Below are 23,959 nucleotides of genomic sequence, written 5' to 3' on the forward strand. Positions count from 1 at the left end.
ACCGGGTTTCCCCTTGGAAAGGTTGTGCTGGGCCAGCCATTTCCAGTTTGCAGGCAGCGGGGGTAGACGAGCGGAAGCCACCTGGGCGGAGGGGAGGGGGTCCCTTCAGACACGTAAGTCAAGGACCAGGACACAGGCAGTCCCCAACTTACAACAGTTCATTTAGTGACTGTTCGAAGTTACAAGGGCACTGAAAAAAGCGACTTATGACCGGTTTTCCCACTTACGGGGGTCGCAGCATCCCCGTGGTCATGTGATCAAAATGGAGATGCTTGGCAACTAACTCATGTTTACGACGGTCGCAGCATCCCCAGGGTCACGGGATTCCCCCTTTGTGACCTTCTGACACAAGCAAAGCCAATGGGGAAGCCAGTTTCATTTATCAACCATGTCACTAACTTAACAACCGCAGTGATTCACTTAACAAGTGTGACAAGAAAGATCGTTGAATGGGGCAAAACTCACTTAACAAATGTCTCACTTAGCAACAGCAATTTTGGGCTCAATTGTGGTCGTACGTCGAAGACTACTTGTATGTTAAGAAAGCTTAAGAGATCACACAGCGGCTGCACAATGGACCCACGTTATACGGGCAGAGGTATGCAATGCAAAGGGAAGGGCAGCTGGAGGGCGCCAGGCTGCTGGCGAGGTCGAAGGAGGGCCGCCGCCACCACCACAGCTGGAGGGCAGAGCCAGGCACACGGAGACCGAGGGTGCCCCTGGGAGCCCAAGGGCCAACTTTACGACCGGGGAGCAGTGCCTCTGAAGGCCACAAGCAATTCTAGGATGGCCATCAACACACCTCCCCTCCCCTCCCCTCTTGGGCGATGCCACACCCGGGGCTCAGCTGTCAACCAGAGGGGAAACGGGACCAGCTGAGCTGAGCCTACTTGGCTGTGAGGCTACCTGAAGACCCTTGCAAGCCTCCAAGGACAAACTCCTGCCTGCCACTTTGGCTTGCCAGATCTTTAGGCGGGTCCTTCCTCAATTTATTTGGCCACTGACTGACTGGGGGCTTCCGCCTCTCTTATCTGACCATTTCCTAGGCAGCCTCTCCTCTTCCTTTCCTCAAGGTGACGCCGGCTGGACGTAGCTCTGAAAGGACCACCCCTTCCAGGCCCAGCCAGATCTCTTCCTGCCCCCTCCGCCATCTTGAAATATATGGTCACCCATCTGACACAAGAGACTCTGGGTGGCTCCCAAGTTTAAAACAGAGAAACCCACCAAATATAAGCTGGAATTGTCTGTGGTGCCTAAGGTCCATTCCCTTCTCTGGGTTGCAGGCAGGGATCTGGCCGTGGGAACTGGCGCTGGCAGCTGTATTGTGGGGCCACCAGCCGTGTGCGGATCAGCTGCTTCCCAAAGAAAGTGTTCCGTGCCGTGGGGAGGCCAGTGCCAAAGAAACACGTCCCTCTTGGCCCGTGGAAGGGACTTTGCTGCCGGGCAAGGAGGGCTGATGCTGCTGGAATGCAGACGAGGGCTGCCTTTTCCACTGTGTACATGTGGAGGTGAGGGACTTTGCTGTGGCCGAGGCAGGGCTGGACTAGGCTGTCTGTGGTTTGTGGGGCCCTGTGGCTGCCACTCCCTCTGCCCCCCATCCCCAGTGAGATCTGGAATGCTCTGGGAACAACCATCTGCATGAACTTTTAATCCACATTTATCACCATCCAGGAGGATTTAACTGGATGGATTTAATTGCAACGGGACTAGTCATCATAAGAGAAAGTTTAGCGGTGGGTGTGACTCTACTCAACTTTCCCGCCAGTGAAAGCCAGGGGGGGTTGTTTATTTTTGAGTCTTTGGGTTGTATAATTTTGGCCACAACCGTCTGGTGAAAGAGGAATGACTGTCGGCATGGTGCAGTCGGTGGATGGGTGAGGTGTGGTGATCCCTGACTAACCAGAGGCGCCGAGCGCCTCCTAATGCTGCAAAAGCAGCTCGAGTACTAGGGAACCCTCACTGGAAGACTGAGGTTGTGTGTGTGAGGCAAGGGACACAGGCCCAGATCTGCATGGAGACGGGAGGGCAGGTTGTAACCTTCCGGTAACAACAGATAGGAGGGGATAGGGCAAAATTCACTTAACAAATTTTTTACTTAGCAACAGAAATTTTGGCCTCAATTGTGGTCGTAAGTCGAGGACTGCCGGTAATAGAAAGAAAGCAGATGGGCAAACAGAAGTGAAAGTCATGTTCCAAAAAAAGTACTTTTTGTACTTCTGCAGGTTAACTTTTGCATACTTACATCTTTCAAATTCATCATCGCTGCCTGAAGATGATGAGCTGTAAAACAAACTGTATGATTGATATATATATACATACATACATACACATACATACACACACACACACACAGAGGGCAATTCGGAAATAAACCTCCGTTTGGTTATCAATGACAGAGTCGCAGATACAGAACTATTATTATACACATTAGAAAACTACAACATTACATTACTTTTCGACATCATTGCCATTCAAATTGAGGCACTTGTCACAACATCTTACAAGATTTGAAATTCCTTAGTCGCCACTGCTTGCCGCCAAATCTGGGCTATGGGGGGTGTGTGATCAAAAACATCCCAACGGAACTGCTTCAAAAGTTCCTGGTTGTGTCGAGCGGTGTGCAGCCGAGCATTATCGTGAACCAACACCACACCGGAGGTCAGCAGGCACCGAAGCTTGTTCTGGATGGCTCGTCTGAGTTTTCGTAACGTTTCACAGGAACTGATGGTCGAACCGCACTCCATGAACTTCACTAGCAGTGCCCCTTTGGCACCTTCACATTTGGTGGGATTTTCTCTGGCACCGCTTCCGGTGCGGTGTTGGTTCACGATATAATGCTCGCCCAAGCACCGCTAGGCGCCCCCAAGAACTGTTGAAGCGGTTCCTTTGGGGTGTCAAACCTTGTAAGAGGTTGTGTCTGTCATTGATAATCAAACAGAGGTTTATTTCCGAATTGCCCGTGTGTGTGTGTGGGTGCGTGAGTGGGGCACTTCCAGAGCCCGCCCTCTAGGAAGAGCCCCTCCCTCCCTCCCCCTCCCCCCCCAAGTCACTGCCCGAAGGGAGGCCGTCACCCACCCACCCCGCCGAGCCCCTGCCGAGCCCGAACTGCGCTCACCCTTCGCGCCGGGCCATCGCGCCAAGGCCAGAACCTCCGGGGGGGGGCCGCCCTCCCTCGAATTTCCCGCCTCGGCGCGCGATGATGACGCGCCCGCGAGCCGGACCATAGAGAGAGGGGAGGGAGCGTTCCCCGCGGCCGGTGGGAGGAGCGCGGAGGGGGGCGTGGTACTCTCAGCGGGGTGGGCGAGGAGTCGTGGGGGGGGGGGGCGGCGCCCGCTTCCCTTTCCCGGACTCCGCGGCTCCCGCGTGGAACGGCCGAGAACCGGGAGCCGCGGCAAAGCAGCGGAAGGACACGGGGCGCCCCCAATAAAAATCGGCTAGTTTAGAAAGCGCCTTTGCGCTCCTCTCGCTCCTGCGCGGGTTTTAGGGCAATCCACGGGCTGCTTCTTGCGCCGGATGAGCCCCGAGCCATTCCGCCGCTGGGGCCTCGATTGCAGCCTCGCTACGCGCAGCCGCCGAGTCCCTCTCGAAAATAACCTTGCATTGGTGTACAGGACGTAGGTGCTTGTAGACGCACGTTGCCTTTCCTTCGGGGACTGAGGAAGGTTCGCACGCATCGCGCTCTCTCTCTCCCTCCAATCTTTCCTCAAAGCCGCCTGGGAGCAGAGCTCGGGAGGAGGGAGAGGGGTTGCCCACCAGCCCAGTCAACGGAGCCTTCGCTCTTCTGCTACACCGGCTCTCTTTTGCCCCCCACCCCCAATTCACGGAACACTGCTGGTGCCGGGAGAGGCTCGCCCAGGGGAAGCTGCCGGAGAGGCGACCCGAGAAGAGAGCGCTCTTCCCTGCCAGCCCCTCCTCCTCGTGCCGGCAACACCTCCAAGCGCTCGGCTTTGGCACCCAACACCTTTGGGGCTCCAGGCAACTGGCCATCCCCTTAGCGGCAGGACAGACTCCCTTTATAAGAACTGGAGAAGGCAACTGGTGGGCGTCAAAGGAAAGACCCGCAGGCAGAAGGGCAGATGAGACCTGTCAATCAAGGAAGGGCAGCGCAGCAGAAAGTCTGCGTCCAACAGAGAGAGGCGATTCTCCCCAGTTAGGACAGAGTTCTCTTCCAGTCTGCAGAAGGGGGCGGGGGCGGGAGATCTTTGGGACATTACAGAAGCAGGATAGATTGGGGGGGAAGGCAGCTGGGGCTGGAAAGGAGGGGGGGAGGGGCAATCCTCCCAAGTAAGAGGGCTCCTGATCGTGGCCTCTGAGCAGAGGCGACTTGGGATTTGAGGAAAGCCTCCAGGTGAGTCAGTCCAGGTGGGACCCTCCTGAGTTCCCTGCCAGGTGAGCCTGCCCATCTTCCTGTTGATGCAGGAAACCGCTGAGTCAGTTCCCGGCCCCTCTGCTTGACTGATTGTTCTCAGAAAGCCCTTAGCCAGCAAAGCAGTCGTGGCCCTTGGACCCAGGGACAAGCTCTGCTGTCCGAGAACTTTTGCCTAGCACTCCAAGGAAGCCAACCCACCTCTGCTCCATCTGACCCTTCCCTTGACCAGCGAGGCAGATTTTCCAGATGGTCAGATTAGTCTGTGGCTCAAGTCTTCACGGAGTTTATACAGGCAGAACCCGCCTCAGGGGCGCTGAGCCTTCCAATGCCAGTATATTCCCCCAAGTGTTCTGCCTCCCCCCTCCAAGTTCACCTCACCCAGACTAACCCAACACACTTATTTGAGTTTCTATCACATGCTCTGCCCAAACACATAAATCTATGATGGCTTAACAAGTTTTGTGATTTACTATACACTCTTGAATCACAAATTACAAAGCCTATTTTAGCCTGGTCCAAGTGTCATGTGAACTAGACCAGCAAGCAAGAGCTGCTGTTGAGCAACACAACATAAGTGCCAATAGTCTTCTTCACATCTTTTATTAAGATTCAACATTCCAGTTTTCCCAGGGCAGGTTTTGTTATGGAGAAATGCCCGCAGATGCTTTTCGATGCCTACAAGACACAATCGCCTGCACTGGACCCCAGAGCCATTAATCAGATCACTATCTGAGGTTATTTTGCTGGGGCAGTTCCACACACAATTCTACCTTCACATGGCAGTTGGGAGAAAAAGCTGCATATCAAGTGACCCAAAGAACAGCTCTGGGTTTCAAACGCACCCTGCATTAACTCTCATCCGCACCACTGTGGGGAAAGCCTGCTGAACACAAGCGGGGCACCAAAGCCACAGAGAAGGGGCTGTGCATGCCCTCCCTTGAAACCCAACCAGTCTCACTTTCTCAGACCACACTTGTACAGCTACACGCTCACACGTTATCCAGGCAATAGCAGCAGCACCCCTGCATGAACCGTTCCGAGGGGGAGGGATGCCTCCTTTTTGACATGGCTCATCCTCTCTTACAGCCCAAGCTTTGAGGTGGTGCACGCAGAGATAAAATCAATGCTTAGATTGTTTTATTAGTTTTCAGAATGCGTGCGGGGAAGAGAGTGATTCACTGAAAGCCAAAGCGGGTTCTCCTTCTATGACGCTACCAGTGTTAATATGGAATGATCCCATCTGTTGATAAACTTTCCTCTCCCACTTGCCACTATAGAGGGTGAAGCGAGGCTATTGTACAGCTGCACCCAATGCACTCCTGAGAGATGACAACTGGGACTTCTGCTGCTCAGGCCCCTCCAGCAGCAGTTCCCCGCCCCACACTGGCTTTTTCTCAAGGCCCACATCCCAACCCACCCACCAGGGGAATGCCCTACACGTAGGTCCAGCAGGAAGACTAGTGGGTGGCATGGGAGGCCTTGAGGAGGAGGAGGGGGCTGCTGGAAATGTTCAGGGCGAGGAGCAGGTGCCTTCCTGGTCCTGGCACCACCCTCTGACTTTAGCCATAGCTGTGGGGACTATGGAGACTGATGGGAGAGGAATCCTGGCGTCCCAACTGGCCCTTCAGCTGCCAAAGCCGATGGCTGAGATTTTGCACTTGGCAGGTGCCCAAAGCACAACCCACACGCATTAGCTGGGCAGCGCGGCGCTTTCGACGTAGCGCTGGCATCAGTGCAGGCCGAGGCAGAGGGCTGTAGCCAAGCTGCAGGGGGTCCAGTCTGAGCCTGGAGAGCTCTCGGAGAGGGAACAGGCTGCCTGCCATCCCAGGCTGCTTCTGAGCCAGCCAAGGCAGCCCGTTCTTCTTGGATAGCCTCTTCGGAAGCCAGGTAGAACGGTGGTTTGAGGCCCACGGTTTCCTGCAAGAAAGGAAGAGGAGACGCTTAGAGCAGGGGTCCCCAACCTCTGGTTTGTGGACCAGTATCGGGCCGCGGCAATGCCAGCAACTGGTATGCACAAACAAGCAAAGCCCCATCTGCGGGATGTAGGCAGCACATAAAACCACGCACTCTCCGGGTCCGCACAAAAACCTTTCTCCATGTAACCGGTCCCTGGTGCCCAAAAGGTTGGGGACCTCTGGCTTAGAGGGTCCCCAGATATGCAAGAAGGAAAGAAGAACTCTCTCCTTTCTGTTTCTTTTCAAAGCAGGGGGCAGGGTATCTTCTCCCCTATCCTCGGTGGCCAGAACAGTGCTAATGAGGAGGCAAACCCTATCCCTAAGCTGTACCCAGGAGATGCCCCTGGGATGGAGATCTCCAGGAAAACCAGTTGCTCCCTGGAGCTCTGCAAGCCCCACATGAAGTCTGGCACTGGGTTTGCCACTTAATCCCTTTCAGACCTCAAGACAGTGATGCAGCCGACTGAACCGCCTTCCTTCCAGGGCAGCAAGGGCAGGGGGCAGGGGGGGAAGAGCAGAAAGGGAGGAAAGGAAGTGGAAGATGGTAGGCCAGCTGGAAAGGGGAGGCCAAGGCGAGAAAAAGCTGAGGCCAAGGACAGAATCCCTGGCAGGGAGCCTGGGCTGTGGAAGAGATGGGAGAGCCTGGGAGATGGCCAGAGGGCAAAGCGAGGAGGGAGGAGCACGTGCAGAGCGGAAAAGAAGCTACCTGCCACAGGACACGTACACTGGTAGCCACCCAAGGAGAGCGTGCACAAACACCAGCTGCATCACAGGCGTGAGTCTGCACACCCAAGCCAGCTTACACAGAGGCTTTTCATAGTTAGCACCGCTTCAGATAGCTCACCAAAACCTAGGGAGGGGCTGGCAGAGTTGTGGTGGGGTTGTGATTTGTGTGGCTCTGTAAAGCAGAGGATGCCTGCCTTCCAAGACTGTGCTGAAGACGAGGAAGGAAGACGGAGTGTGCCCTCTTGTGCCCCTCTCATGGCGCAGCCAACCACTGAAAGCTCCTTCCTTGTCCCTTTCCCTGCATCACCCTCCCCCCCCCCACCAAGCCCTTCAACTGGGAGCTGAAGAGGACATCCAACTGATTCACAAGCATCTCCTGTTTCCCCTTCAGATGCATCTTTCAGGGAATCACAGGGCAGCTGGAAAAAAAGACTTCCTGGAAAATGACACACACACACCCCGCCTAATTCAGTGGTACCACCCAGACAATGTGGCCAGTGATTCCTTGGCTTTGACCTGACCATAGTGCTTGAGCACTAGGGCTGCTGGCTTTTCCTCTTCCGTCCCATAATGCTCTGTCAGCAACCCGGCACCTTCCTGCCAGAGCAGCGGGTGGAATGACCCGCAGACTTTAGGGAAGCCGGAGAAGCCACTGGAAACATTTCCAGCTGTCTTGGTGAAAATCTCCACTGAGGTGGATGGAGGGCTCAGTAAGCAGAATATGATGCTTAGCTTTTAACGTGTAAATAGCCAGATCTTTGCAGGGGAAACCATCACTGCCAGCCAAAACTCAGTCTTCTGTTTGCATCCTTTTCCGTTTACCTCAATCAAAGGCTAATCTCTAGGAGGAGAGCCATGGCAAAAATCAGAAGGTGTCTGGGAGCACCACTTTATGCTGAGTATTGTACGTCTTTAGTCCGAAAAGATCTGACCAGGCTCCTCCTGATTCTTTGACCAAAGGGTGGCCAAAGCCTTGCTCGGGGTCTGTCATTGCTAGACCCCTCATTTATTTATTTATTTATTTAATTTATTTATTTAATTTAATTTATATGCCGCCCTTCTCCCGACGGGACTCAGGGCGGCGCACAACATATTTAAAACAAAACATAAATACATTCCCCCCCCCGATAAAACCGAATTAAATCAAATTTTAAAGTTGTGTCTCTGTCAAATTACTAAAAAAGAAATAAACCCCATATAAAATCCTCCCTAGGTCAGGTCCGCTTGCTGGAAAAGCCATGTCTTGAGGGCGCGACGGAAAGCAAGGAGATCCGGAATCATGTCAGTTGGATTATAGGGTGTTAAGCTGGATGCTAACCAGGGAAGCATTCAGAGGCAAAGCTTGCTGCACTTGCTATTCTCCATGTTTAAGGTAGCACACCAACTCAGCTCAAGAAAGTAGGTTGCCCTGACTCATGAGAAGCTGGCTCCAGCAAGCCTGGTCTTGCACCCACTGCTTCCTCTGTGGACCTGCGGAGCTCATTGTACCACTCGTAATGTGAGAGGCGACAGACACACTGCAGTCCAGCTCCTGTTCAGTCACAGCTGGCACCCACCAGAGCTTTAGGAGTCCTACGACCTGCAGCCTAGGAAGACGTGGCCTTTCTCGCTAGTCCAGCGTTCTGCGCTGCTGCCCGACAGAAGAGCCAATGCTTTAGTCTGCCCAGCTCCGAGAATCAGCCCTGTCTGCCCTGGGGGTTGGCTGAATTGAGAAGGCAATTCAACTGATACCATTGGCACAGGCTGAGGTGTGTGCAACTGAGCAAGAAGTAGGGACTGTTTACAAGACTGCCTGCTATCATCTGCTGCACTCTGGAAGCATTTTCAGGACACAGAATGAACAACTGTCTATCCATATAAGAAAATTAAATGGTGGCTTAACTTAAATAGGGCACCAACTTTTTGCCGGGGGGGGGGGGGAAAGATAAAATAAAAAAGGACAAATATTTTTATTGGAAGTGGAGCATCTGCCATTGCTAGGAAACACATAAAGTACAGGCACAAAACACCTTCAAGAAATGGAGAGGAGGAGGAACAAGGAGGGGTGGACGGAGAACCCCATTATCTCCCCCCTTGCACCGCCCCCACTTTCCCTCCCAACAGTGACGGGGGGGGGGAACCTCCCTTCAGCGGAGGGCCTCAGCTGTGCCTTCCCTCTCAGGCTGGGGGGGGGAAGGTCCCTCATCAGCCAGCTGTGCCCCAGAAGCTGACCCGCTTGAGAACATGGATGGGTGAGGAAGGGGGGGGGGCTGACAAACCAGGGCTCTTCCCTGGAAGACCTTTCTCGCCTTCTCCTTTCCCGCTTTCAAATGTAAAAAACGGACCCCTTAGATAGAAGACTTCCAAGTTTCAATGGCTGATTCATTTTGTAATGATATTGCATCATTGGTGGCAGAAGTGCTATGGCATTCCAATGGTTTCAGGGTGATTTTTAGAACTTGTTTCTATGCCTTTTTTTTTTTTTTGATACTCCTTAGTGAACTGAACTCCACAACAGACCAACAGCCTAAGGGAGGAAACGTCTAAATGTGAAATAACATTCAATATTAGGGTTCGGTCATGCTTTGAGGGTCAAAAGGACAGCAGCCTATGCATGTTCTGCAGGTGGGTTTACTCCAAACTAAGAATTGATTCCAGCTTTCTTAATCTGCCGAGAGTTACCTAAGTTTGAACCCACTGATTCCAAAGGGCTCGGGGACACTTAACAAGGTCCTGGGTCATGGCCAGAGTACACAAGGAAGCTCTGGAACTCAGCAAGCCCAACTGGCAAGTGCCCATTATCCAGCCTCTCCCGTCCACATCTGGCACCCGGCATCTGCACAGGACAATTGGGGGAGGGAAGAAGTGTGACCACCATTGGGGTTCCTCAAGGAACTCTTGGAGCATGCACACAAGCACGCACGCACACACCAGGCTGGCTCCCGTGTGCACCAGACCTTTGTGAAGAAGGCAGCTCAGCTGAATTCCAGGGCTTGGTGTGGTTTTGGTGTTAACCCTTGAAAAGGTTTTTTTAAAAAGCTTGTAATTCCCGGCTCCGGGCCTCAGCCCCCGACTGCTCCTGTACCCAGCTCCCCTCCCGGTTTGCGCCCGGGAAAATTCTGTTCGTGGCAGCGCGCGGAATTTCCCGACTAACAGTATGTGTGTGTATGTGTGGGGGGGGTCTTCCCGGTACCGCTGGCTCCCGTCCGGGACTCCCTTCCACGCTATACGGGAAAGGGCCGCCGGAGTGCGAAGGATGGAGCCTGCCCAGAGCAGAGCGGAGCGGAGCTCACCCAGCGCGGGCGATCGGAGGCTCTCGGGGCCGCAGCGAGCGCGCTTACCTGGCCAGCGAGAGCCGCGCCCCGCGCCCGGGCGGAGCAGACGGGCAGCACGACCCGAGTTCGGCGCCGGGCAGGTGGACGAAGAGCAGGAGCAGCAGCGGCAGGAGGCGGCGGCAGCGGCTGATGCAATTCTGCCTGGCCGGCGACTGGCGCTTCATGGCGGCAGAAGACGGGACGGGCTCCGGAGAGATGCCCGGGAACGGCGAAGGAGCCCGCGCTGCCCACTCCCCGCGACGGCTTCCAGACTCGAGGTGGGACTGAGCCGCCGCTCTTCGAACCCCTCGCGGGGGTTAGTCGCCTGTGTCTGCCGCCGCAGCCCGACCGGCCCCCGATTAAATACCGCTCCTTCCCCGACGGGGCGGGGCGCCCGGCCGCCACTGACGCCGCCGCGGCTCTGCTCGGCCCGCCCCGGGCCCCTACAGCCGCCTCCCTCGGGGCTGGCAGGGCAGGAGGTGCGGGGCCCGCACGGGCGGCCCGCCGGAGGGAAGGCGCTCCCTCCAGCCTGGGGCGGCTGCTTCACGGGCGCGGGGAAGCGAGCGGGGCCGAAAGCCAGGCGGGCACGCCTCCTCGCCCGGGGGTCCCGCCGCTGCCCGGGTCGCGCCTGCCGTCGGCCTCGTGCTCCCATCCCGCGACAAGTTCAGGCTCGTTGTGGTTGCGCCGCCCGGCAGGGGGAGCGCAGGTGCGGGACGAGCCTCCGCGCTCCAAACCTCCGGCTCCTCCGGGCCCCGGTGCGGCGCAGCTGCCGGGGGAGCATCCGGAGCTGAGCGCCTCGGGTTGCTGCCAGCGGGACGTTGAAGGGCTGGCCGGGGACGACCCCCTCCCTGCCGCTAGGCCTGCAGAGCGGCTCCCGCCGGCTCCCTGCGCAGGCGAGCGGCAAGCCCGGGGCTGGCGCTGGGACGGCCGAGGTCGTGGGAGGCTCAAAGCGGCTGGGCTTCGGGCCCGTGCCGGTTGCTCTGGCGCAGCTGCAGGGCATTCGTGGGAGGGGGACTCCGTCAGACACCCTAACCCTATGGAATTATGCAGAATTTCCAGCCCTATTTGAAGATGGGAAGAAGTTGGGGAAAAAAGTCTTTTGCTAGCCTTTTCTCTTAGACCATCAAGGGACATTTCAGGTGTTTTCAGCCGAAATAACTGCTTCCTCCCCAGTTATTTGGAAAAATCCTCTTCGAAGCCTACCCTTTGAAGCAGAGCATCCCCAAATCCTGTCAAATGTGCTCAAGAAATGCCAGGCGAAGGTTCTGCCTTTAACTAAAGGCAAGTGACTTTCACATCCAGGTTGCACTGTGAGCCCCGCATTTGTTTCCGATGTTTCAGGCTCTTGGCTAATAGCAAAGCTGCACTGCAACCCCCCCCCCCCCCCAATTTCACCAGAGGCCTTTCTGGTCAGACTCAGCCAAGGAATGGCCTTTGCCCACCAGGGCTAGTTCCAGGGGCCTCCCCCCTCCCTCGAATGGGTAAAAAAACCTGGTGGTATCTGCTGCTCCCTCTTTTGCTTCAGGTCCCCCCTATCTAGTCACCTCAGTCCTGACGCCCCTCCAGGACAAAGCCTAGCACAGTGATGGCGAACCTTTTAGAGACCAAGTGCCCAAACTGCAACCCAAAACCCACTTATGCATCGTGGGGTTCCGGGTGGGCATGGCCCATTGGGTGGGCATGGCTGCAGTGATAACGGCAGACTGGGTGGGACTAAAAAGTGCAATCAATCAATTCCAACTTTGCAAGATCTTTTTTTTCCCTGCAAAAAATTGAAATTGAGTGATTGATTGAACTTTTTTTTTTTTNTTTTTTTTTTTTGCACATGGTGGCGGAGGCCTAAAGCAAAAAGGTTTTATAAAACCCAGCTGAAGGCCTAGGACTGGGGCGACGGCACGTGTGCCCACAGAGAGGGCTCTGAGTGCCGCCTCTGGCACCCGTGCCATAGGTTCGCCACCACTGGCCTAGCAGATTTTGCACACCTCTGCTCTGCCCTCGCAAAGCACCGGAACAGGGGACCTCAGGAATGCTGTGGGGACATCGCAGGAAAGAGGCACCGGCAGGGCCCTGGGGCTTTGTTTCTTCGCAGCGAGAGGAATAATGGAGGCCCTGGATAGCCCTGCTGTGGCTGGACTTCCATCCCGGCCTCCTTTGGCCATCAGAGACAGGTTTACTACTGACATGCAAGTATGTCAAGAGCCGGCCTTCCTTTTGCCTCTGTAACACTGTTTATCTCAAAAAGGCATCTGAGGCTTCTGTGAAAAGTTGATTTCATTCCTGCCTGCAAAGCGAAAGAGCCAGCCGTGCCTGGCATCCATCACCCTCTGGCCTTTTCCAGAGTTCAAAATGCACTCTCTTTGTCCCATCCACTCAGGACACACATACAAACACACGGCAGAGCTGTGTTTCACACGGAAGAAAGCTTTTGCATGTCTGGTGCTGCTGGGTTGGCTGCTCCTTCTGTTATGGCAAGATGGCACACAAGGGAAAATGGAGGCAACCATTTCTTTCTTACTTGTCTAAAAGAGAAACTACCGTATTGGTAAATGTAGATCACAGGCAAGTGATCCTGATTAAAAATGTGTCCCAAACATTGATTCTCACGGACTTTTAATGTCAGCAAAACTACTATTCAACCAAACACATTTATTTATTCTGTCTTCTAATTCACTGCAGGTTTTTGGAGAGTGGAGGAACATGAGAGCCACACAGCGCTGGTCTGCCACTACCGTGGGAGCTGGGGGGCTCTGGGAAAAAGCTGGAGCTGCTTGAGGGAGTTGTTAATCACCCTTAATCACTTTCTTTCTTTCCAATTTGGAGAGCTGCACAGCCTTGTTATTTTCTCACTCCAGGTTCCTCTGGCTGCAAAATCATGAAACCCATTTATTTGCCTTTTCAGTGTTGATTTAAGAATTACAGGTTCCTCTTTAACATGTTCTCAGAGCGGTTAACAGGATCGTAATTTAACTGTAAACAGTACAGTAAACAGTAAACCCATTGGTAAGGAAACAGGACATTTCTAGCCAAGTGCACACAAGCCTGAGCAACACTCATTTGCCTCTGATCCAAAGGCTACGCTGAATGGGAAGGATGTTTGGTCAGTCTGGAGGGTGGCACAAATCACCTGAAGTGCACAACTGAGCAATGACAAACAAATCACATTTAAGAAAAAGCATAGCCCTGCCTCACGTAAAACCCAAAACAGACTCATATGAAGGATTGCCTGATCCAACATTCAAACAGGGGCATTACTCCCAAGGTTGCCAAAGTTAAAACACAAAGGGGAATGCTCTGACTTAATTAGTTCATGAGAAGGATGTTCAGATTAAACTCTCCCAAAAGCTGTGGAATTTCTGCAACAGCTCACTAATGTGAGGGGCACTGACCCACCATTCATTCATTCATTCGATTTAGGGACTGAGCAACTGCACAAGAATCTGGATGGCTCTACAACATTAAAAGCAGGAAAACAATAGGACAAAGATCATGCACATCCAGAAAAAGAGGGATGCAGGTTGTCTTTGCTTTATGACCATTCCTGTTTAGTGACTATTTCAAGGGATAACGGCACTGAACAAGGAAGCTTATGACCAGTCCTTATAGGTCCACATCTCTTCTGTCACGTGATCACAATTCAGGCACTTGCTAAGTGGCAATTATGGACTTTACTGCAATTACGACAGTTGCAGCATTTGGAGGTCCTATGAGCAACTACACGGAGGCTTCCTAGGAGCCAAGTCGATGGGGAAGACAGCAGGAGTGCCGAGAGCACCAAGAATCTTGAAAGCCTGGCAGTCTCTCTCTCTCTCCCTCTTATACCAGAGAGAGCCAAGGCAAGGTAATCTAAAGTTTCTTCCTTCTGTCTTTCTGGGTTAACAGCTGCTGCATATTTTTCAAGGCTACCTCTGTACTCCTCTATATATCAAAACAATTCTTTGATACCATTTCCAACTTATTTATTTTTAAAATTTGTATAAAATTTATATTTGCAGACAACCAGACAGTCTCCATCAGTGGGCTCAGGTAGTTGAGGATCCCTTGAGGAGCATCCTATCCGATTCCTTGCAGGTTGCAGGGCCAAAAGAATCCCAAATAATGTAGCAAGATGGCCAGTCACGTTCTGCTGGTTGGTCACGGTGGCCCAGAGGCAGCACCCACTGGAGAGCTCTTTTCCACAGGAGAACCAAGCACCTGAATAAGGGCCTGACCTCCCTCCGTGGACCCCACTGGCTATCAGCTATATTTTACTACGAATTTCAGCAGTATCTCTAAACTAACTACTCAAGAAAAGCCGTCGAATGTGCAATTTAAAGTTTAGACTGGAGAAAAGTGATACTGTAAAATATAATGACCAGGAAGGTTACAATTTCTCACACCTAATTTGAGAAGCAACATTAACAGGATAAAACAGCATAACGAGTTTTTCACAGAAGCCATGAAAACGGTGTTAGAAGATTTAGTGTCCACATTACAACCTCAAGTTACCAGGAAGGTCAGCTTGTGATGATGCACAATAAGGTACCAGCACAGTCGCGGCAGCCGATGCCCGGCGGCTTTCGCATCCCATTTCCCCCTCCCCCCTCCAGGGCTGCAGAGGATTTGGGTACTCGGGACTCGTTCCGAGGACTCAATTTTTAAACTCAGAATAGAGTTGGAGGGGACCTCGGAGGTCCTCCAGTCCGACGCCCTCCCCCCCCCGCTCGAGCAGGAGACCCCGGGCCGGCCATCCCGCACAAGCGGCTGTCCGGTCCCGCCTTCAAACCCTCCAGGGATGAAGCAGCCAGAGCTTCTGGAGGCAGCTTCCGTTCCATTGGTTGATTGTCCTCACTTGTCAGGAGGTTTCTCGCTCCAGGACCCATGTTCCCCAGCCGCCCTTCGCTCCTCCTCCTCCTCCCAGGGATCCCGCGGCAGCTCCGAGGCTCCTTCCCGGGCGGAGGAGGGCAGGTGGCAAAGGGGCGCCGGGCAGGGAGGCCACGGATACGGGCAGCTTCGGCCTCCTCCTGGGCCAGGCGGTCAGCAGCCTCGCCCGTCCCCGCTTCGGCCACACCGCCAGGCCGCGCAGAAAAGCCCGGCTGTCGCCTACCAGCCCCCGCCCCGCCCCGCCCCGGGCGCCTCCGCTCTGTCCTTGGGGGGGGAGGCCGGGGGGGCTCCGGGGGAGAGGACCGAGCGGGGGGGGTCCGGGGGGTCCGGCCCCCGCCCGGCCTCCCCCGCGCCCCCCACCCCCAAACGCCTCCCCCGGGCGCTGGCAGGAGGAGGAGGGGAAGGGGCGGCGCCTGGGCCGGAAACGTCCATGGGGAGGCGGGCTCGTGCCGCGGAGGGCGGGCGGAAGCGCCTCGGCGAAGGGCCCCGGCCACCTCCGCGCGGACACGGGAAGGGGCGGTCGTTTGCATCCGAGCCACCAATCCGGCCGCGTTGTCGCCGCGGAGCTGCCCGCCATTGGCTGGATCCTGGAGTTGCGCCTGCGCCCTGCGCTCGTTCTGGGCAGGCCGGCCACCCGCCGCTCGGGCAAGATGGCGGCGGCGGCGTTGGATGCGCCCGGGGGCGGAGGGGCGGCGGCGGGAGCGACAGTGGCGACGTCCGGACGGTGATGATCCGCAAGGCGGCCGCCGCCTCCTCCTCCTCCTCCTCCTCCGGCGGTGGCGGCGGCTCCGCGGAGCTTCTCCGGCATGGCGCGTCTCGCCGACTACTTCGTGGTGGTCGCCTTCGGCCCGGGCAAGCGCGGTGAGCGACCGACCGACCGACCGAGCGACCGAGCAGGGGGAGCAGCCGGGCGGGGGAGGGTTTCGCGCTCCCGGCGGGCGGGGGCGGGGAGGATTCTCTCCGAGTAACGAGCAGCCGCGGCGCCAAGGAAGAGGAGCCGCCGTCGAGCCGTCCGCTTCCCGGGTGCCGGAGGCTCCGCTGGTTCTGCGCGGCAGCCGGTCTTGGGGAGCCGCGCGGCTTTGGAGGCCTCCCGCGGCGCTGCCCGGAAGGCCCGGGGCTAGGCTGGGATTTCGCACCCGGACGCTCGGCGGGCGCTACGAAGAGGCGCCGGTCGCCGCCCGAACGCCCCCAGGGCTCCCGGGGAGGGAGGGAGGGAGGGGGGCAGGGCTCGCAGTTCCCCGTCTGCGGCTGGGCTGTTCCCCCCCCCCCCCCCGGTCTCCCCGGGAGCCAGAGGGGGACGGCGCGCGGGCGGCGGCCTTTGCGGCTGAAGGCCTGCTCCGGGGCCGCCTGCTCCGGTCTCTGGTGGCGGAAGGGCTCCGGGTGGGCCGGAGGGGCCCCGGGGGCGGTGGGCTGCCGGGCTGGGCTTTATGGGCGAGCGAGCCTGCGGGATTCCGAGGCGGGTTTCGGTCCTTTCGCTCTGAACGAAGTAGAAAAGAAGGGAACCGGCGGCGGCGGCGAGGAAGCCGCCTCCTTGCATGCCCGTCCTCTGTCCAGGGACCGAGGAGGAGAGCCTGGCCGTCTGGAGGGGAACGATGCTTTGCCCCCGCCCTGCCTCCGCCCAGTCCGGCCGGGAGTTTGCGAACGTTTCGCTTCCGCCGTTGGGTCAGGAGCCTTTCGCCGATGATGCGCTGCCTCAGTTATTTATCCGAAGGGCGGCTAGTTGGCCCCGGCCTTGGCCTGGTTTCACTTCCAAAGTGGTCGTGAGGCCGAAGCCAGCGATGCGCTCCTGCTCTGAAGCAGGCGGCCCAGCCCTCGTGGTCGAGCGAGCGAGCGAGCGAGCGGCGGTGCTCGGCCTGCACGGGGCGTCTGACAGGTTCAGCTTCCTGCTTCATGCGGGAGGACGGGAAGCAACTGAGCACTTCGCACCAAGATGCTCTCTTAACCACAAAAGAGGGAGGAAATGAGGCAACTCAAGAAAATTCAGTTTATTAGCGACCAGATTTAATATAGCAGAAGGTTGGAAAACTGCAGCACAACTTTTCTTGGGTCAATGGTATTTAAAAGTGTGGGGAATAGCATTGACTGAAATACAGCAGCATAAAAATCTTTATTTATACATGGCCTCGGTGTTTTAGTCCTACCAAGAAAGCAGTTCCCAAAAGCTCAGTTTCTACAATTGTCTTTATAGAAAAAAAATGTGGATACTTCTTAAAATTACAAATTCAATTATATTTTCCCGAATTATCCATTTTGTACTTCTATGTAGTTTCTGTTGCTACTTAATTCTTGTTTGGGGTTTTGATTTTGTTCATTTTTTCCCTATATATTTAAAGAAATAATTAAAAACAACTAGTGAGAAGAAATTAGAATTAGGTAAAACGGTCTCTTTGTCAAGCCCAAGTGGTGTGTTAAGGCCCTGAGATCTGTGCTTTCCTTCTGCTCATTTAACAGACCTGTCAGATAAACTATCCTGTAGTATTGAAGTTAGATAACAGGCACAGAAAGCCAAAGAGAGTTTTCAAACAATCTCTGACCTGAAAAGGAAGCTCGAATTGGTGTGCTAAAGCAGGGGTCCCCAATCCCCGGTCTGTGGACCAGTACCGGGCCGTGGCATGCCAGCAACCGGTCCGCACAAACAAGCAGTGCCCCATCCATGGGATGCAGGCAGCACACAAAACCACGCACCCTCCGGTCCTTGGAAAAACCTCTGTACACGGAACCTGACCAGATGAGGATTCAAAGAGCAGGACCAGCTCTAGAAATGCCACACACACACACACCGGGGGGGCAAAGTCATATTCTTGAGTCTCTGTTCTCTGTTCTGACGTAGACTTGATGATACATAATCATTTGGAAATTAAAGTGGTTGGTGTTGAATCAATGATTATCAGCTCTTACATGGTGATGAGTCCTGGAAATTATTAAATATTGTTACTATAACATAGTAGCTGTTAATGCTCTTTTAACACAATATACAGGGAGAGTAAAACTGTTTAGTAAATTTGGGGGTTATTTCATTAGCTATAATAAATATATTTTAGGTAGTATCAAAGGTATCAGAGTCATTGGGAGTCTGCTGGCATATAAATGTAATAAATTATCAGTAGACATTTATAAAGGAATCTTATGTATTGTTTGAATTCTTTTAAGTACTTTGAAATCTTTCAATGAAAAATCCATTGTTGAAGAGCTGAGTATCAGATTGTAAATTTCAGGTTAACGTTGACATTAATAGTTAAGTGCTGCAGAGAATTTATAGGGAATAATATTGTTAAAATAAGTGTTACTTCAAGACTAATATTTTTACCATTGGAAGAATTAGGTATTTAAAATATTTTGATATGATGTTGAGAAAGGGTTAGGGTTCAATAGGATGGACAATCTTGGAGGTCATTCTTATCTAAATGACAAAAAAAATTGGGGCGGGGGAGGAAGGCCAATTTTCCCAATTTCCATTTCCATCACTGTACTTATATTTTGAACTTTTTTCCTGTGGAATCTAAATGATTCTCCCCAAAGAACTGTGGGCCCAGCTAGAAAGTTATTATTTGACTACTACGCAGATGACTTGCAAGGTCTTGACTTCGCTGTTAACCAACAGTGAATTCTCCAGCATTAAAAAAAGTATATTGGGACAAATCTGAGAAGGAAGCTGAATTCCTATGAGAAATTGTGGAAAGGGTAATCCTTGACTTATTGCCAGAACTGGGACTAGAATTTCTATTGCTAAATGAGGCAGTTGTAAAGTGAGGCATTGTGTGACCACAATAGAATCGTGGTGAGGAAGAGTGATTGTGCCCCAAGGGGGAAGGCCCTGGAGGCAGGGGGCAGGTCATGCACAGCCATCCTTGGAAGCCTCACCTGCCCCAGCTCAGCCAAACCGCTTCCTGCCTTCACCGTTGCTGGGCCTTCATCTTTGGTCCATGTTGCCGAGCAACAATAATTCATTGAACAAAAAAACGAGGCTTGCTATGAACCACCTTCTCTAACCAGAACTGACCTATCCAGTGTGTACGTCCCAGGACAAAACTCCTTATAATCCCACATTTTTTGTGAGATAAGGGAGTGGTGGGGTGAAGTAAGAAAGTCTCGTTCTTCCATCACGACCCCAATATTACAGAACAGCCTCCCTTAGATGTTAGATTAGACCACAGTTTAATTAGTTTTAATTAAAGACTGGATTATTCTGGAGGGCCTTTAACAGTTCAATGTTGTGCTACTCTTCTACTCACTATGAGATGCTGTGTACCTCTCGTGTTGTTGTAGGGATTATTGAAGGGAGGTGTTCTGACAATAGGCCATTGTTTTTTGCTGTTATATAATGCCATGAATATTTCACTATTCTGGGGATTTAAATATTTTTATTTTGGATGTTTTATTTTTTGTTGTTACAAAAATGTACATTTTAAGTGTTATAAGCTGCCATTTTATTTAATTATTTAGCATATGGCAATGAGCTGAAATGACATTCACAACATATACAGTTGATAGGCACAGTGGATATAAAAAGTTTACACACCCTTGTTAAAATGGTTTTTGAGATGTAAAAAAAAATCAGACCAAGATAAATCACTTCAGAAGGTCATGAAGGTCTGGCTGAGGCGGGAGGGGGAAGGTGGCCTCTCCCACCCCTCTTTGCCTGGATGGGGCAGTTTGTGATGTGGAGGGCGGGAAGGAAGGAAGGGTGGCTGCCGTCGGGAGGAATAGCATCTCGCTGCTCCGGCATACTCATTTTGAGAGTTTGCAATTTCATTGGGATGGTGAAGACAATACAGAAATGTCTCCCCTCTGCCCAACAGGTTTTCTTTCTGAGCAGGCCAACGTGGTGAACTGTGGTGTGGCAGAATGTGGATTTTGTTAGACTTCTTGTCTTTGGAGAGTTTAATGTTTGTGCTGACGTGACTCGATTAAAAGAGACAGGTGACCTCATCCTGTTCCAACTGTCCCTATCTGGCTCTCCCGGGACACCACGGGACACACACGGATGCATGGCACTTTCTATTCTGCTTGGACAGAAAAGGTTGGGGGTTGTTTCTGTATTTCCATTCACTTTCTACGCATTTAAGTTAACCACCTGAAATCACAGTAGCCCCCACCCTGTGGAGCTTCAGAAGAGCCATTAAAAGCTGGCTTTTAAGAGAATCCTGAAAATGGGGGTTTGTACATCTTCATCCTAGGTACCAGTTAAGGTGTTCCTAGATCAGGAAGCGTTATGGATGGTTCATCGTGCTTCTCATTTGAATTGGCGTAATTCACTCTACGTGGGACTGCCCTTGAAGACCATCTGGAAATTCTGGCTGCTCGTCAATGCTGCAGCGCAATTAGTAACAGGCTCAGCTAGTAGTGGTGTGTGACAACACTACTTCAGGAATGGCACTCGCTTTCAGTCGGTTTCTGAGTGCTTATTGTTCTGCTTGGAAACATTAAAGCGCTTCATGAATTAGGGGATCTGGATATCTTGGAGTAAAATCTGCTCCCTCAATGAGATCCAGGAAACTGGCCCTGGGTTCCAACTTCTGGGGAATGTTGCTACTAGAGACTCCAAAGGTGGCAAGCTTTTCCCGTGGCCGGCCCCACCCTCTGAAGCAGCCGAGCCCTGAAGAAAGGCCAGGAAGGCCTGGAGGCTCTTCTGGAGCGCCCTTGGGGGTTTTCCTGAAGAGATGGTGCCGGGTATCTGTGGTTATTTTGAGGGACTGATGTATTGGCCTTCAGTGTCATCCATCATCATACCCATCTGGGTCAGCTTAGGGCAGTGATGGCGAACCTTTTAGAGACCAGGTGCCCAAACTGCAACCCAAAACCCACTTATTTATCGCCGGGTGCCAGGTGGGCGTGGCCCACTGGGAGGGCGTGGCGCTGGTGGTCATGGCAGACTGGGCTCTGGTGGTCATGGCAGACTGGGTGGGTGTGGCCAAGGTAGGCATGGTCACCTCGATGTTGCTTGTGGGGAGGGATGCCTGTGGGGGTTGGGCAGTGTTGGGGGAGATCCAGGGGTTATCTGGCAGGTGGGGTGGTGGACAGGAGGCTTGTCCTGCGGGGTGAGGAGAGGCAGGGCGGGGATGCCATTGACGCAGGGCAAGGCGAGGCAGGGGCCGGAGCGGCTGTTGCCTGACACCATTGGCCCCCGCACACAGAGGTCAGCGAGCGCATGGGGGCCGGCAGTGTCCATCAGCAGCTACAGCCTGCCGGCCCCTCGACCAGTGCACTCTGGGGCTCCGCAGCCCACTGCCAGCAGTTCAGAGAAGCCGCCTCTGAGCTGGCTGCCCACCTGCCGACAACTGAGGAGGCGATGCAGTGGGTCGTGCCCGGGAAAAGGAGAGCATGCGAGGCCAGGAGGGATGGGACAGGGGGGACAGAAACCAGCCATGCTGAGATGCATCTGGCCACGTGGGACCTCGGCAAGTTAGCGGGCGGCTGGTTGAAGAGGGACGGTTGCCATTTCCGGGGCATGGCACGCATGCTCACAGAGAGGGCTCTGAGTGCCATCTCTGGCACGCGTGCCACAGGTTTGCCACCATTGGCTTAGGGGGTTGGGAGAGAGGGAATTGCATTGTGGCGGTTAGGCTTTCTGCAAGGCTGGGTCCAGTCACAGTTGTGGGTAGGGCGATGAAACACAAGGCCCCTGTGCTTTCTGAGCTGCCTCTGGGCTCTGCCCGGTTCTGTTTAACATCTACATAAAGCCACTGGGTGAGGTCATCTCTTGGCACGGGGTGTGGTAGCATCGGTTTGCCAGTGATGCTCCGTTGTACATCTTTATCCAGGGCGAGCCACGTGATGCCATTGAGGTCCTTCCTCAGTGCCTGGAGGCTGTGAAGGTCAGGCAGGGGCGCGGAGAAAAGTTTCAGATAAACCCTGTCAAAGGTTGCGTAGGTGTGGATTTTAAGGTCCTCTGTGTCAGGCAGGAAAGACCAGGTCCACACATGAAAGTCCAATTAAACTGATTTATTGCTAAAAGCCTTTTACAGGAATCTTCTCAAATAAATGTTAGCATCTGCTTGGGGTCAGATAAGGGTCAATGGCATTCAAAGGAGATTGGACCTAGTTTGCTTCTGGCTATGTAGGGACCGTAGGCCAATCCTTCTTTTCACTCTGCCCCCAGATTCTGCCCTCCTGCACCCTGGCTCTGCAGGCTTTCCCTCCTTAACTCTGCCTGGAGGTGCATTTCTCCCAAGCCCAGAGCAGAGGCACGGTTTGCGGTTCTCCTGGACTTACGGCTCCTGCTCCCGAAGAGCAGGTGGCCGTTCTGGCCAACAGGGGACATTTGCGCAGGTTCTTCTGCTGCCTCAGGCGTGACCATTCCTAGACCAGGAAGCCCTGCTGATGAAGACTTTATTCTTTGGTCTCTCTCTCTCCTCTCTCTCACTCACACTCACACCAATTTGTATGACTGTAGCATGGTTTCCTTGGGGCTGCCCTTGAAGAAGCTGCAGATGATCCAGAATGCAGTGGTGTGGGCAGTTTGGGGCGTTTCTGGAGTCCAGGATACTTCCAGGGGTGATTCCTAGTGCTGATGATCACCTAAAAAGCCCCAAGAAGGGTTTTGACTGGGACAAATGCAGACTCTTAACGTTTGGGTAGAAAAAAATGGAAGGCTGGAGGAGCATTTTGAGCAGCAGCCCCCATGGAAGCGGATCTGCATGTCTCGATGGGCTTCAGATTTAAACAGGAATGGCCTGTTGCATTTGGAGAAAAAGCAAGCTGAGTTTCCCTGGCTGTTTCCAAAGAACTGCAGTGTTAAAATAATGGGAGTCCTTGACCCCTATGAGAGGAGCCCTAAAAGGAAACCCAGTTGAAAACTGGCTGAAGGAGGTTTGATAGCCTGGAGAAGAGCAGACTGTGAGACCTGAGATCAGACCTGGGAAGACGTGTCATTCACACAGAAGACAGACAGATATGTTCAGTGTTGTTCCAGAAGAAATAATGGGGTTAAATTACAGGGAAATGGATTTTGGCAGGACTTCAGGAAAAATGCCGTTTTAATACCTGTAGTAGTGGTATAGACGTCACAGGAGAGGATGGCCTCTCTTGCGAAACTGCCTGCAGACAGGCCGAATCCCCTGTCCCTCCCAGGGATGCTGCACAGATGGGAGTCTTGCAGAAGGTCTACCAGGGGTTGTGCGGTGTCCCTTCCTATCTTCCCGTTGTGTGATTGTGGAAGAGACAGCTGAGGCATTTCTTGACATGGTTTTTATTTGCTCGGCCCACCAAACCTTGTAATATCGTACTTGAACAAAGATGAGGGCCCTGATCACAGCGTCTCAGAAAGATTATTTTAGAGCTGAAAGAAAAGATGGCCAAAATGCTTCTCTGCAAAAAAACAAAGGAAGTGTGGGATCCTTTCTTCTTAAACAGGATGCTGGGAATTTTGTGATGGGAAATGCTTCTTCTCGTGGTACATAACTCAAATACAGAATTCTGTGCCATTATAAATTATATATTTATAATTTATCTTCTATACAGATGGTCCTCGAATTAACAACCATTTGTTTAGTGACTGTTCAGAGTTACAGTAACACTAAAAAAGTGACATGATTTTTTTCTCACATGACTGTTGCAGTATGCCTGTGGTCACGTGATCAAAATTTGCATACTTGGCAACTGACTCATATTTATGACGGTCGCAGCGTCCCGGGGTCATGTAATCCCCTTTTGCAACCTTCTGATAAGCAGAGTCAATGGGGAAGCCAGATTCACTTTACAACCGTGTGACTAGCTTAACAAATGCAGTGATTCACTTAAAACTCTGGCAAGAGAGG

General features: G+C 53.3%; 1 protein-coding gene across 1 annotated transcript in view; it reads left to right on the forward strand.

Moving 5' to 3' along the window:
- Positions 1 to 16,009: 16,009 nt before the first annotated feature.
- SBF1 (SET binding factor 1) overlaps positions 16,010 to 23,959 on the forward strand; it is a 51,415-nt gene continuing 43,465 nt past the window's right edge. Inside the window, exon 1 of the mRNA XM_029284492.1 lies at positions 16,010 to 16,064. Within this exon, the coding sequence (XP_029140325.1) occupies positions 16,010 to 16,064 (55 nt within the window). The remainder of the gene's footprint in view (positions 16,065 to 23,959) is intronic.

Source organism: Protobothrops mucrosquamatus, unplaced genomic scaffold (assembly GCF_001527695.2).
Source record: "Protobothrops mucrosquamatus isolate PMUCROS unplaced genomic scaffold, P.Mucros_1.0 scaffold655, whole genome shotgun sequence".
Taxonomy (NCBI): Eukaryota; Metazoa; Chordata; class Lepidosauria; order Squamata; family Viperidae; genus Protobothrops; species Protobothrops mucrosquamatus.